We start from the raw sequence: 16,279 nt of genomic DNA, 5'->3' as shown, positions 1-16,279 counted from the left end.
AAGTAGTCATTCTTAAAAAGTCAAAGCTGTCATATCAATCCTGAGAGATGTAGCGAAGAGTTTAAATCAGTGGATCTAAATCTTGGTTTCTCAGATCTTACAAGGCTATGTACTAGATAGAGATACACAACAAATACTTGTTTTTTGTCTACCTGTTACACTTTTCATTCTTTGGTGGATTTCTAAAAATTAGCTAGTCTTTTCCATTTATCATCATATTTTCCAGAAAGTCACTTTTTTACTTGAAAATTGGGTTAGTTTCATTTTATACTTTCTAAATTACTATGTTGAATCTCTTAAACCTCTCGAAGTTTTCAGCTACATTTTGTTTAGCATTTTCCTCTGGCTTTAACTTTTTTCACAATTGCCTCTTTTTAAAAAAGCTGTTTAAACTTATTCAAGATCATTTTTTTTCTCTTATCATGTTCAGGGACACAGATCAACATGTATATGTGTACATTAAAATGTCCTTTATAGTTTGGAAGGCAAACAGACCAGATCATTAAAACACTAACTCATTTAAGAAACAGTTACGGGCAAATATGGGAAAGACACTGTATGAAGTGCTAAGGGGGCTATAAAATGTATAAAACACCACTTCAGGACCCCAGAGAACTTTTAAACACATAAGGCAGTGAGTATCAGCACAAAAGAGAGACAGAATACCGCTGTCTTTCAGAAAAACAGTGTGTCTAACCTTCCCACAAATGTGTATTAGTGTTGCTATCATACTTAGGTATCGGATAGAAGAAATGTAATATTTGTTACATTGTAAAATGTAAAAGGAATGCAAAACGTACATTTTTAACAATGTAAAAGGACAGAAAATATTAGGACTAAACATAGTTCTAAAAAATGTGTATATTTTCTAAACCAAACTGCCATAGACTTCCGATTTGTTTGCAAGCCATATGGTATAGGGGCTTTAGGTCTCAGTATTTACATTTATGGTTTTTCAGACTCTCATGTAATACCAAAGAACAAAGAAAAGTGAAGGAAAAGTTACCCCTGAAGAAATCAGAAGAAATAAAAAAACTGCTCATGCCAATAGTTGTTCTTTTTTTTAAATTTTTGTTTGCCATTACTCTCTCAGTTTTTAACAGTAGATGGAACACTTTTGCAATTTCATTTAAATTTTGCAAGTGAATTCATAAAGGAAATTTAATTTTAAAAAGCAAGCTACTGTTAAATACTCCATATGATGTATTTGGCTTTCATCATCACTGATAAACATTTACAAATCTATGGTGTTTAGAATATTGTGCTTAAGTTTGAATGATTCTGGAGTAACCTCACGCCTACCCAAAAGTCAGAACTTCTGTAGATATCATTTATAAGATTACTGCTTTGGAATAAGTAATTAGGAAAGAACCCTTTTCAAATGGCTATGAGAAAGACATCATTCTTTATTCAAAGATATTAGGGGCAAGTTTAGGATTGTGGTTAATTCTGAAACTACTGATTTGAAAGGGTGGAATATATAAAAAGCAATAGGAGGAGGTAGTTTAGAGAAGAAAGGATATTGAAGCACACCCCACATGCTGTGTTTAATATTATCATCTTAGGAGAACAGACAATTCTATATTTTTAAAATCAGTACTTAAATTTCTATTTGGAGATTTCACTTATGATGGAATACCTCATTCCCAGATGGTGTTTGATAGGCAAAGTATTATTGTAGTAAGGATACAAGACAAGAAATTGGATAACCTTTCAAGTATCCTTTAAATGTCACTAACTGGGCTGGTGATAGAGGGTTTTATTATTCTCCGCTGAAGTACATGAGCAGTCATTTGCATGCCAGGAAAAGAATGTCTGGAATAATCCAAAAGGGCAAAGCTTAGCTCTTTCACTAAAAATAAGGAAGTGACAGGCACAAAAAGGGAAATAAAAGAAGATAAAAGTATCCAAAGCAGACTTACTAGTCAACAAATCCCATAGAGAAACTACTATGTACACAGAAACATACTATTTTAACAGCTGGCTCTTGACAAAGCCTTCTCTTGACTACCATGAAGCTTTCTTTAAGCTACTCACAAATACAAAACCTAAAATTGATGAAACATATAAATTAGTAGTGATTATTCACTGTTGAAAAAGATCTGCCAAGACATCCCTTTAAATCTTTCTTCTGCTTCATGTAACTATGGTTTCTTTGTTGAGCAGCCTAGCACAAAGCACAGGGCTCCAGTGAGCCTAGGATAGGGCCTGTGTAGAGTGGCTCTTAATATTTTTGTACATGGAATGAATGCATGAAAGAGCACCTCATACATGAGAGAACTGTATCTCAGAAACGTACCTGTGAAAGTCAGCTTTCCGAACTGGGAGTGCACTTCTTCAAAGAAGCCATTCTGTATAAAGTTAAGGTTAAATCCCAGGCTAATTCAATGCTTTGTTTTTTTTTTTTTTTTTGTTTTTTTTTTTTTAAGATTTTATTTATTTATTCATGAGACACACAGAGAGAGGCAGAGACAGAAGAAGTAGGTTCCCCACAGGGAGCCTGATGTGAGACTGCCCCTGGACTCCGGGATCAGGTTTTGAGCCAAAGGCAGATGCTCAATTGCTGAGCCACCCAGGCATCCCTAATCCAGTGGTTTTACTGAACTCCTGAGCATACCTGGGTTTTTACCACTGATAATGCCCTTTACATTCTAAAGTACTTGTGTATGTAGGAAGAGAGGAAAAAGAACATCATTAGCTGAGAGGAAATGTTTGAAAATGGCATTTAGCCTCTGGCATCCTCCCAAACTTATTTTCTACTTCCTATTTCCTCTTTCCCTAATAACCAAAATCCTTAGTTCTGTCATTTTGCTCCAACTGTGGCAGGCCATCCAAATGGCCTCTACCTTCCAAAAAATTCCATGTAGCAAATAAATGACTTCTTTTTTTTCTCTCAATCAAAATCTCCATTTCTTCAGGGATATTCACCTCAGTCAAGTGGAGGGGAAGCTAATCTAATTAATTCACACTACCATAGGAAAAGAGTTCTATCGGCCTATATGTTTTTGCCACACCACATGTGTCTAATTAAGAGGGATTTTAGACAGTTTAACACGATGAAGTTTAAACATTCAGCCTGTGGGAGCTGGTTAAATTTATGAATTATATACTAGCAGAGCAGTGGGGCTCAGAGAATAAGCATTCAAATGTACTAGCCATTTATAAGTTGATCATTTGTGAGCTGCAAAAAGAAAGAACATAACAGGGATTTGTTCTCAAGCCAAGCAAAAGAAGGGGAAGAAGTCTACCCGTTTTACTTCAAGACTTGCCTGATTTTTCCCCTTGTCAATAGACTTCTTAGAAACCTCTCCTTTCTCCTTCAGTAAAGAAGGAAATTTGTTAGGTTTTTGAGGATAAATCAAACTGCAATGCAAGTTAGGAAAGGCTCCAGTGAGGACTCACTGTAAGGTGGCACAGATGGCACATAGCTCCTTCATGGATGGTCCCATCTGGAGAATATCAGTACTGATTCAATAGAAATGGAGGTGGATATTAAAGCTAGTCTTCATCCTGATACCTCAGAGAGCAGACTCACTGAGGGACTAGAGGGCTCGAGGTCAGTTTGTCATGGGGATTCACTCCATCACATATCTGAAAATTGTCATCCATTAACCTAACATGATGAACAGTAAGATGAACAGTATTGTAATTTTAATTTAGACATAGACAACACTGAGTGACTAAGTTTTCTCAAGTATTATTTAGCTGTATTTAGAAGCAATAACCTTAATAATTCTAGTCAATTCTTGTTTAAAGATTTTATTTATTCATGAAAGACACACAGAAAGAGGCAGAGACATAGGCAGAGGGAGAAGCAGGCTCCCCAAAGGGAGCCTGATGTAGGACTGTATCCCAGGACCCCAGGATCACGACCTGAGCCAAAGGCAGATGCTCAACGACTGAGCCACCCAGGGGCCCCTAATCAATTCTAATGTTATAATTTCTGCTGTTAGAAAGAAATATTTTAGCCAATACTTATTGAAAGCCTATTTTGTCCCCTGGGGGAAAAAATCTTTTTTATCCCTTGCATGATGGGGAGACTGTAGATTACAAAAAAATGTTTAATGTCTACATAAAATCAACAAAAACATGTTTGCATCTACTTTGATGTTGTCAGTCAAGTGGAGAGGAAGCTAATCTGATTAATACACACTGACATAGAAAAGACTTCTATCCACCTATATGTGTTAATTATGATTACTACTTTATAATCTAGCAGGTTCACCCTCCTAGAATTTAACAAGAACAGGTGAAATGAAACTCAGTGATACATTATCTTTCCACACACCAACTCTTTCATTTGGCTTTTTTTTATTCAATTATCATTAATGGAATGAATCATAAGATACTAAAAATGGGTGGGGAAATGGATACAATTCTTTTTTAGCATAGATAAATTAATACACTATGTTTAAAGGTGATCTAGTCTTGAAAAAGAATTTAAAAGATGAAATCTTTGCCCTAGGGACACCTGGGTGGCTCAGTGATTGAGTGTCTGCCTCTGGCTCAGGGTGTGATCCCGGGGTCCTGGGATCAAGTCCTGTATCATGCTCCCCACAGGGAGTCTGCTTCTCCCTCTGCCTATGTCTCTGCCTCTGTGTGTGTGTGTCTCATGAATAAATTTTTTTAAAAATCTTTAAAAAAAGGAAAAAATCTTTGCACTACTATAAAACTGGGGTGGAGGAGGGGAGTGGTATTTAATAGCAGATTGAGAGGATTTCTTTTTAGGCAAAGAAAGAAAGATATAACCAGAAGGAATTGAAGGAATTCAGAATAAGCCTGTATGCCAGAGAAAACCATAGCAGTTGCTCAGAAAGTATTTATTGAAATCCCCTGTTCTACTATTTATGCTTGAGTGGTAACCCAGCTACAACTGCAGCAACGTTGTCGCTCGGTTCCCCCAGAAGACAGCCATTTATTATTTCAGGCTGAGATTTAGCAGACCAGTCTTAGACCACCAAACTTTCTCAACTCTCTATCCACAAAACCAAAAAATTTATTTCGTTCTTTTTAAAGTTCATACCCATGTATGCAAAACCAGAAGTTTACATGTCTAGGTTGCTTTCTCATTGTTTGCATAACTAAAAAATAGGCTTTTATTTAAAAATAGAACTTGGCAGATGAACAGGCCATTGGATATTTTAATAAAAATAAATGGCCAAGATACTTAATTTCGAGAAGTATCAACTATACAGGCAAGTTTCCCTCTTTGGTTTTCTATTTTATCACCTTTGAAAAGAGCATGCATTTTCAGAAGATTCATCACAATGTGTAAATTTCAAATTTGTTTCTACTGGGTAACATAAAGAAATTTATAAGAAATTTCACAAAATAATAGATCTTCAATTATTCCACCTAATCAAAATTAATCTTCATTATTTCCAAAAATCTTCCTTGTTTTTGTCTATATATATATTTGTACTGTCATAACTGCATTCAATGTTTCCACAATTTTAAATTGTTTTCCACTTAACCTTATGCTATCAATATTTCTCATGTTGCTTTAAAGTCACTATCAGTATTATAAATAAAAATGTTGATTTTTATGCTATTCTAATCTGGCTTTGGATTAGAATAACATTTACATTTTTAAAAACTGACATACTTCCCATATTTTTATATGTTCCAGAAAAATGCATGAAGGATGAGAATTAATTATTTCTTCAAAGTTTGGGGAAAAAATCCAACAAATCTATCAAATCATATGTTTTGGGAACAGGGTTTACTAAAATCCTTGACTTTCCCTGAATTAGTGATCATTTATAACTTTTCTCATTGTAATTTTATAATTTACTTCGTGTGGATATTACCAATTCATTTCATCTGCACATTTATATATAGTATATTGTCAAATAACTGTGCATAATACACCACAATTTTAAAAAATATTTTTAATGACTATATATTGATTACTATATCTCCTTTCTCATTTCCAACTTTAATCTCTGCCAAGTTTTACCTGTTTCTTTTAGTATTGCTTTCAGAGTCAACTCTTAATTTATTTTTCAGCTTTCCATGTTAACTTTTTCATTTTATTTTTATTCTTTTTTCAATTATCTGTACTTGCACATTTTGATGTCCTATCCCTTTCTATCTCTGTAAATAAAATTAATGAAGCTCTGAATTATCTCCAAGTTCTGCTCTGGTCACATTAGTTGGATGTTAATATGTAATTAAAAAAAATTTTTTTATTAGCTAAATAGTCTTTTATTTCATCTTTTACTTCTTACTAGACCCAATTATTATTTATAAGACTAATTTTGTATGTCAGAGCATTTGGAGTTGTTTTCAACCTTGAAGTTGGAGATGCAAACAGAAAGTGAAGTTAAGTCTTTAAAAATGTATTGAGATTTTCTCTGAATCCTTACAGATAATATATCTTTTTTAAAAAGATTATTTCTTTATTTATTCATGAGAGACACACAGAGAGAGAGGCAGAGACACAGGCAGAGGGAGGAGCAGGCTCCCTGCAGGGAGCCCGATGTGGAACTTGATCCCGGAACTCCAGGATCATGCCCTGAGCTGAAGGCAGACACTTAACCGCTGAGCCACCCAGGTGTCCCACAGATAATATATCTTGTACACATTTGTAGACACTTGAAGATTTCCAGTTAAATAATCTGAAAGGTATATTAAACAGACCAAATTTAATTATTTTATAAAGACCTATTGTCCACATATCAAGCTCCTTACAAGGACTACACTCAGTATCATTTGTGTAGTGTTTAGCAGAGGGCCTAGAATATCATAATTGCTCAATAAATGAATTGTGGCAGTATATGTAATAATTAAGAGTTATCATAGTCTTGTAGTAGTTATGTTCCTCCTACCCCTTACACAGGCTAAGCTGCACTACTGATCCGGAGAAGAGTTATTAACTTGTGTTTTTGGTCTGGGTTTTCTTATCTATGATATAACATGGCAGGACTAGATGCTTTCTAAAGTTATTTCCAACTCTAAAATTTCTAAATCTCATTTGTTGGCATTTTCAGGATCTGGACTCTATCTGCACCAGATGTAGGTCACACATATCCTTTGTTCTGAAGCAACTTGCTCAAACACACTCTTTACGAGCAAAACTCTGGAAACTGAAGTGAAGATAGAAATTTTTACCAAACTCACTACTCCATCAGAAAGTTCCGGACAGGCAGAAATAAATTCATAATTTTTGGAATAAAAGTAAAAATTTCAAAGCTATTTATCAGTCTTACTTGTGCTTTCCAGGAATAAAAGTAAAATTTCCAAAGCAATTTAAGCCCGATCTACACTTTTCCTTCACATGAGTCTTGGCACCCATGCTAATTGGTGTTCATTTTCCATCACTATTAGCAATCAAAGAATTTAAGAGAAAAGATGAAACACAAAGTGTTTGCATGGCTGGCTATAATTCAGGGCATTCCTCCTCCCAAGAATGTATATCATTGAGATTAAAAATGAGCATTAAGAATGAAAATTCTCATCTTTATTACTAAGAGTGAAAAACCCAAGTAGACCATCATCTACTAACAAGTACATCTGGTAATTAAAAACAAAACAAAAGCTTTCAAATTAAATTATGAGCTATATGTGAATAATCTCTTATAAAAGCAGTAAAGATCATGCCATTATACCTGTTGAATTTGCTGCAGTTTTAGTTCTATTTTAAACAAGGTGTCATGAAAAGCACAGACTTACCTGTACGGTAGACAAAGTTGCCTTCGGTTTCTGATGATGAGGGAGACACCAATTCTTCCTCAAATTCATTGGAACTAAAAGATCCCGAATGATTTCTTTGCCTTGTCTTTCCCATCATGGCAGCATTTGTGGCCATGACATGTCTCAAGGAGTCGTTAAGGTAACGATTCAATAAGCTGCTCTTGTATTTGGGGGGTGATACGTAGTCCTCACTGGCCTGTGACTCTGGCCTCACTCCAGCTTTTATGACTGAGCTTTCACTTTTAATCACAGGATGATGAACTGGATTATTATAGCCCCCTTCATTTATGTGGTTTCTTGGAGGATTTTCTCCATCTAAGGGAGAAAAATACCAGTAGGTAGTACTTACATATACTATTCTCTGTTATAGTTAATCATTAAACATATACATAAATAAAGAATATTTAAAGTATATTAAATTGTCTTTGATACCCCAGGTTAATTTTTAGGGAAAGGAAGCAGGAATCTATGTAATCTCTCCCTATGGTATCTTAATTTTAACGAATTTCACAGAAAATGTTATTCTGACACATGATAAATCTATAAACAAGAGGAAGCAGCCATAATTCTGTTGGTCATTTATAGAATTGTAAAAATGAAGTTACTTCACGCAATAAAAAAGAACCATTATAGTACCATCATATTTAGTGGAGTCAACCTTAAAAAACAGCACTTGGGGTGAACTTCTTATTAATAGAGGGAAAGCAAAATAAAAATATTAACAAACCTTCAGAACATGAATCATCGCTGCTTACACTAAGTCGCTCAGCGTTTCCTTGAACATACTTGTTGTACAGTTTTATTCGTAAAGCCCAGCTTAAATCTGGCTGTCGAACGGTATTCTTAAGCCGACGTCTTGCATTAGCAAACCAATTTGACACCTAAAAAAGTTTTATTTTTCAATTAACAAAACAAAAAATATTACCCATCACATAATTACTTTCCCACAAGGGACCTAAGCCTCTCACAGTATCTCTGATCATTAAATATTCTCAGAATGCAATAGTACTAGACATTCATTCATTCATTCAACAAATGCTGAGCACTTACTACAGAGACTGAGCACCTACTGTGTTCTAGGAATAATAATAATTAAAAAAAGAACAGGCTTTGCCATCAAATGCTCAGTCTAGTAAGAGGTAGGATAGTGTACAAATAACTTTAGTATAGGAAAGAATGTGATTGAATGGCTTAAGAGGCCTTAAAATAAAATGATACAGGAATCCAAAGGAAGAAGGGGTTACTTTCATGTATGACTTAAGACTTCATGAGGAATTAAGTGAAACATTGAAGGAGTGTGTCAGGTATAATGGGTAGGAAAGTGTGTTCCCAATAAAGAGGACTTGAGAACAAATATAATTCAAATTCCAGAGACATTGTGGTGGGTGAGGAAGAGGGAAAGAGTTAAAAATGACCTTGAGCCATTCCTTTGTAACCAAGAGAAGGACAATGCCATTTTGAGAAGGAAAGTAGAACTGTTTATGGGTGAAATGATGTGCTTGGTTTAGGGAATGATTAGTTTGAGGTACTGGAAAAGCATACAGGTGAGATGTGAAGGAAGAAAGTAAAAATGATATCTGAGACTCAAGGGAGAAGAAAATCAGATGTGGGTCAAACGCACAGAAGTGCCGGCGGCAGCTTTGAGTAGTCAGGGAGATGGCTGAAGACCAAACCCTGGAAACCTCCAGAGATCAAAGAGACAGAATTAGAACAGAGAAACTAGCACAGCAGTCAGATACAGCAATCAGAGAAGTAGAGAGAGAGAAATGCCAATAACACTCAGCTTTAAGTTGAAAGTCAAATGCTTCCCAAGAAAATAGCTGAATGCAAAGAAACAAACACTGCAAAACAAAAGAAAGTTACTTCCATTTCTTTTTAATAGATACTATTGTATTTCTGGAAGTTAGAATGGTGCTTGAGATTTCCTTGAAAATATCTGGCTATCATCAGGAAAAAATATATGTAAATAACCCAAAGGGCCAATATTTGCTTTTAAAAGAATGATATATGGAAAGAGAATTACGTCTTTCTGCCAATTTTTTTCTAGAACATGAGTCCACATTACAACAATGGTTTGTGTGGCAGTGCTTACGTTGGAAGTTTCTTTTTTTTTTTTAAGATTAATAATATAAACCTACAATTTTTACATATTTCTCAAGACATAATTATTGAATGGGCCTATGGTGAATCCTACTTTTTTAAAAAACAGAACTACATCTTTTTCCTCTTTGACTCTACAAGTTTTTAAAACATGGTGGTTTTTCCCAATTTACATACACATACATACACATGCACACACACATATATACAGAAAATATATCATAGGTAATATATATCCAATATTAATTACCTTTGAGTCTTAAGTAATAACCGTCCCCTTAAATTTATGTGCATTGATGTAATAACTCACCATGGCATTCCAGAAGTTTTAGTTTTTATCAAGCCCTCTTCCTATCAAGTTGTGCTATTATACTATGATTTAATATGGCTTCAATTTTTTTAGTCTTCTCCAACCTCTAGACAGACCCCTTCTGCAAATGCTCATTCAATAAATATACATTGAGTAGTTCTTGTGCTCTAGCCATGGTGGTCAGTGCTAGGAATGTTAAATATTAGGATAAACTTCGTCCCTGCACATATGGAAGGATTAGTGTGGAACTATGTATAGTTCTCTCTAAGTCATAGCCGAAGAATTTATTCAGGTTTTTGTTAGTAGTAACTGGGAATTTTAGAACTTTTTTTTCTGGATTTCTCTATCTTCCATTCTATGCACTTGAATGAATCTTAACCATCACCATCAACTTCAAGTGTTGATGTACCATTATGATTTAATTGCTTGACTTCTTCAAATCCTCATCAATATCTTGTTATCCTATAACTGTGGCATAATGTTTTCCTATTCTGAATTTGCCAAAATCAAGTGTGAATCTACAGAAGTCACTTAACTTTTCTGAACTTCAAACCCTTCATCTATAAAATGCATTAGATGGTTCCTAACATCCTTGCCAACTCTAAAAACTAAGATCTGTGAAATACAGTCTAAGCTCTCCTACAAAAGTGTTAATTTATTCCTTTTATAGTTGGTACTAATCTACCTTCTGCTTTTGACCACTGCCCTTTTGGAGCAATCAGACATGTGTGTTTATGTCTTAAACTTTAGCACAACCATCATATAGTACAGTGTAATCCAATTCTTACGCGACTCTGCATATTTTTATTTAAATGCAATGGCCTTCTAATTTCCAAGGACATTAAGACTATAATTCTAACATACAAAAATTGGGACCTTTGAATATCATGGTGGGATTACAGTTTTTCATATACAGGGGTCATATCCTTTTTATGTTTTATTTTTTTTTCTTTTTTTTTTTCTTTTTATGTTTTATATAATTAGTTCTTACCATAATATATTTATCACATGTTAGAAGATTTTCCAAAAAGGTCTGCTGATATCTAAGATGAGCTGTCTGTAACCTGATTTCATAAGTTTGACTGGCAAGCAATCTGCTAATATATTCACTCTGCCAGTACTTTATCACTAGAAATTTACTGTACAATTTAAGGTGTTTAATATCTGCTTGCATTGTCATGTAAACAGCAAACAGTTGGTTAACAAATTTGCATAAATACTGTTTTTCTTTTCTTTTCTTTTTCTTTTTTTTTTTTGGTCCTGATGCACTAATGCAAACTCCATCTGTTTCACAGAAGGTAAAAATACCAGTCCAGATTTTTCTACCTTTAACTTACTATGGATTCCTTCAGGTTGTCACGCAAATCTCATTAAGTTCTATTTTACACGAAACAGGCCTCCTTACTATGGATAGGTTCTGCAACATCATTTTGATGTCAAACTCAGAGCTTAAGAAACAAGGTATTTTGTAGTGAAAACTTGGAGAACCAAATATCTAGAAGTTGGAAGAGAAAAACTAGTAATTTTCATCCCTACTTTAACCAAGGTGTTTACATTCATCGTATTGACAGAGCAATCATTATAGTAAACCCAAAGGGATAAGCCAGCATCTATCCACCTTTGAACATACAGAATTAAAAAACTTATTCTGAGTTACCCAACTGAAATATTGACAACCTCATTTCTATTCCATATAGTATAACACTTGGAATAATGTAGAAAAACCAATTTGAAATTTTGTTGAAAATTTAACAGTTGCTATAATCCTTGCAGTTGATAACTACATACATATTTCGGCAGAAGCACTCACCAAGCAAAAACGGAGTTATGTCAACAGAAGGGGCAAAATCTTAGAACAGAGCAGTTTTAATCAATGGTACATTGGTATGTTTAGCCATTATCATAGAAATGTGAAACTTCTATAAGTAAAGGAAACATTAACACCCAATCATTAAACATAATCTCAAGCTCAATGTGCATTGCACTCTGCATTGGGATCATGAAAGAAGTCAACTCAAGGAGACAGTTCACTCTTATAATCCAGAAAAAATATAATAACTATGTTTTAAAATATATACACATGAACAATGGGCAACACTGAAACCAGATACAGCACCCATCTGTCCTTCTCTGAAAAACTTCTTCCAAGGCAATTATTCTGCAGTATGCTCTATATCCTACAATAGTATAAACCCTAAATGCATGCCACTTTATGTTATTCCACAATAAAGCTCTTCACATTTTGATAATACAGAGTATATTTTTTATAATGTTTAAGCAATGGGCAGCCACAGAGATTAAGCACAATGGAATATTTTGGTTGGTTAAAGTACACACACACACACACACACACACACACTACCTGTTAATTTTATGGAAATGTGTATATCTCATTAGGTAGTAAGATGTCAGGTTAACAACAAAGAACTCTTTTAGCTTCATTTGTCAGGGATAAATAAAATATAGGTGTAGATTAATGTCCTTAGTGCTTCTATTTATCAGAAAAAGTACCTTTTGAGGTGCTAAAAACATTTCCTCCACTAAAGTTTCAATTCTATGCTTCTAGGTTTAGTGGGACTGCTGACCAGGTTTTATGTTCTTCCTTATCAATTTAAGAGTAACAAAACAAGCAAAAATATGTTTTATGGAAAGCTTAATGGCCTGATACACAGCCAAAAGGAAAATGTTAAATGTGAAGGAAATTATCAAAATACAAGACACTCTAATAGTTAAGGAATAAAAGTTATATTAATTGCTTATTAACATCAGTTATAGAAACAGAGACAGAAGGTACTGCAATAAACAAGAAATAGGAGTTTGGAACGAGAAATAAGGGGAACACCCTATATTTATTCACAGACATTAAAAATATGACATATTTCCAGACATGCTGAAGATGATAAAATGAGTTACATTCATGCCGTTGTATGGAACCATCATATAGCATTAAGGATAATGAGCTGCTCCCTGTGTATTCAATGGAATGGATTTAAAAACTAGAATATCTATAAGATTTCAAGACATTCTCTAGTTTTCTTTTTTTTTTTTTTTTTTTATAAATAAGTTTTTATTTATTTATGATAGTCACAGAGCGAGAAAGAGAGAGAGGCAGAGACATAGGCAGAGGGAGAAGCAGGCTCCATGCACCGGGAGCCCGACGTGGGATTCGATCCCAGGTCTCCAGGATCGCGCCCTGGGCCAAAGGCAGGCGCTAAACCGCTGCGCCACCCAGGGATCCCCATTCTCTAGTTTTCAAAATGATACTTTGGAAAGCCACATGGTGATTATAGCGGTATTCCCCAGAAGAACCTATTCACTCTACAAACATGTATGAACAGTTTATGGAAAATACAGTGCTGGATAACATGGGGAGTGTGAAGATGAAAAAGACATGATCACTATTCTCAAGAAACCTGACTCCACAGTAGAAATTTGTTCACTGGGAGAACGTGATTCATTAAATAGGGCTCTAATTTGCAGAGATCAAAAGCTTTATTCAGCCCATAGCTTTCTATTTTTCCTCCAGAAGTGTAAAGTATTTACATAATTTATTTGGTTTCCCAGAGAGTCAGAATTTGCTTGAATGTTGAATGTATGTCTGACTTTCACAAACTCCCCCATACAATGCAACATAAGTGCAGCTGACCCTTGCACAACACAGGTTTGAACTGCATGGAACCACTTATGCACAGATTTTTTTTTTTCACCAAATCAGTACTATTGTAAATGTATTTTCTCTTCCTTATAATTTTCTTACTAATATTTTAATTTCTCTAGGTCACTTCATTATAAGAGTATGGTATATGATATGTATAACACACAAAATATGTGTCTATCGACTGTTCATGTCATTGATGAGGCTTCCAGTCAACAGCAGGTTATTAGTAGTTAAGTTTTTGGGAAGTCAAAGCTATATATAGATTTTTGACTTGCAGGAGGGTTGGTATCTCTAACTCTTGGGTTGTTCAAGGGTCAGCTGTAGATAGATATGTATGTATACATACACACACACACATATATATACAGATATTCTTACATGGATATCTTATTATGCCTCATTGAAAATAACTGGACCAAAATTGGATTATTATACTTAAAGTCCCTTGCCTATTCCACACATTTTTATTTTTTCTGTTAATCACTATAAAGTTCCAGAAACCAACTTCATTTGCTATAAAAATTTGAAAATCATTAAGCAGGAATCACTTATTATTATAAATAATTATCTTCGCTTCACTTAAAAATCAAATAATTTTGTGCATTTTTATTTTCTGAGGACTAGTGTAAGAGAAAGAAAATACAATGAAAATATAAAGTATAATTAGAAAACCATAATAGAGTTACCAAGCTCTTAATGCAGAAAGAATGGTTATTTGCATTTGAGCTATCATTATAGGTAGAAAATAATTTGGTTCTGTATTAAAATTATGACTGCTTGCATTGCATCTCAACAGAACTATTGTACACAAAACTTTAAATGTCTCTGCTAATGACAATGTTACTTTTCATAATTAAAAAAAGTCTAAATATGCCATATGCTTTCCGTATAAAAGGACGGCAAGCATTAAGTACAGAACTGTATGATATACCAAATTAATCTAATGTTTTATTGCTGACATCATTGTGAAGTATTCAAATAGTTCTATAAACTAGTGTATTTTCAAAATAAATAGCATACCTGTTTAAACTGAAATTTGAGCATATGTATTTATTTTCACGAGTCAAGTTTTTCTGACTAGAATCACTGAAAATTCATAGTTTTATGTTAAACAGATACTGAGCCAAGAACGCTAAATAAATTTTCCCCTCCAGTGCTACAGCAAATCACTATTAATACTATTGCCTGTTAACATGAAGCAAAACAGATGTTATTCTCTACAATTGTATTCTGAATATAAGCAGACAAATGCATATTATAGTTTTAATAAGCTTGAATACAAGTCAACTTTCATGCTTTGTCAAACTTTCCAGCAATTCCTAAAATGTCAACCTTCAATACTCTGGAAAGCAAGTTTTATTTTATCTAGTAGTTAAGTATTATCTTTTATTTGGGGCCTCCCTCACTATAAATTTAATGGAATGACCAAAACTTCACAAATGCAGTAATGTAGTTGCTACTATAATACATGAAACTTCTCAGCTCACTTACCTCCTCCTCCTGTTTCTGAATAAATTTGTTCTGTTTGCATGTATAAAAGTTCATGTCACCACACTTATTAAAGAAGTCTGTGGTGCGTTGGAAAGAGCATTTGATCTGGAATTACATTATTTCCAAGACTACTTCTATCCCTTAGTAACATTTAACTGCCACAGTGCCTTGGTCACATCACCTGTAAAATGCTCATTACTGCTCTAACTCACCATATTTTGGGGGAATATCAAGTAAGATTATGTACGGAAAAGTCAAATATAAAGAAGTGTTGTTCACTAGAGAAGAAACAAACCTGCACCCTTTCTCTGCACTTAACAAAGTGGTAAACCAACCACTTGAAATTGGCCTCTTCTCAACCCCAGTAGAAAGATACCAGCAGCAAAATTGTGTGGATTCTAGCTAATGCTCGGGATGCCTCTTACTTAATAAAATAAATACAATTAAATTAAATTTCAAAAAATCCACCTCTTGCTCTTCCTCTCCATCTCTTGGCTCTATTAGTCAAGGTAATTCTGAAAGTCAGCCTGTAATCGACCTTTCATGTGGGGCCCTAATGTGTAGTGCCTTTGTTTGTACACGGTTCTCAAAGTTTCAGCCAGGGCCAGCAACTTTAGTATCCTGAAAACTTGTTAGAAATGCAAATAATTGACCCCACTCCAGTCCTACCCCTGAATCAGAAACTCCCGTGTGGGGCCTAGCAGTGTGGGTTTGAACAAGTCCTCCAGGCGACTCTGATGCACGCTCACGTCTGAAAATCACTGCAGGTCGTCCCATCCTACCCATCTATGCATGGCACCTTGTCATAACTCGCAGGTGACTTTTCACCTCCCTCCTTCACAAAGCACCACGCGTCCCTCCTGCATCGAGCACGAGCACTGAATCGACAGCTCAGATTGAGGGGAGACCCAGGGCAGGAGCCCGAGCCCCAGGACGGGCCTCCGCCGGCCCCGTCCCACCGGCTCGGCTCGGGAGGCGTCAGGCGGGGGTTGGCGCAAACACGCCGCGGGCCGGCTCCTCGGCCG

The 16,279-nt window shown here is 35.0% G+C and overlaps 1 protein-coding gene across 6 annotated transcripts in view; it reads right to left on the bottom strand.

Annotated features, from left to right (window-relative positions):
• Positions 1-16,279, bottom strand: part of LOC119870089 (homeobox protein Mohawk) — a 67,075-nt gene that overhangs the window by 47,917 nt on the left and 2,879 nt on the right. For 4 of the 6 annotated variants that reach the window (XM_038529950.1, XM_038529953.1, XM_038529949.1 and 1 more), the window contains exons 4-5: positions 8,423-8,576; positions 7,675-8,010 (exon numbers count right to left, since the gene is read on the bottom strand). In XM_038529950.1, coding sequence (XP_038385878.1) covers positions 7,675-8,010; positions 8,423-8,576 — 490 coding nt within the window. Of the gene's footprint in view, positions 1-3,019; positions 3,182-6,300; positions 6,621-7,674; positions 8,011-8,422; positions 8,577-16,279 lie in introns of those variants that run through there. The other 2 variants (XM_038529954.1, XM_038529952.1) reach the window with 2 other exon arrangements.

Source organism: Canis lupus, chromosome 2 (genome assembly GCF_011100685.1).
Source record: "Canis lupus familiaris isolate Mischka breed German Shepherd chromosome 2, alternate assembly UU_Cfam_GSD_1.0, whole genome shotgun sequence".
Taxonomy (NCBI): Eukaryota; Metazoa; Chordata; class Mammalia; order Carnivora; family Canidae; genus Canis; species Canis lupus.
Note: the sequence above shows the minus strand (reverse complement) of the source record. Positions and strands in the feature narration are given on the sequence as shown.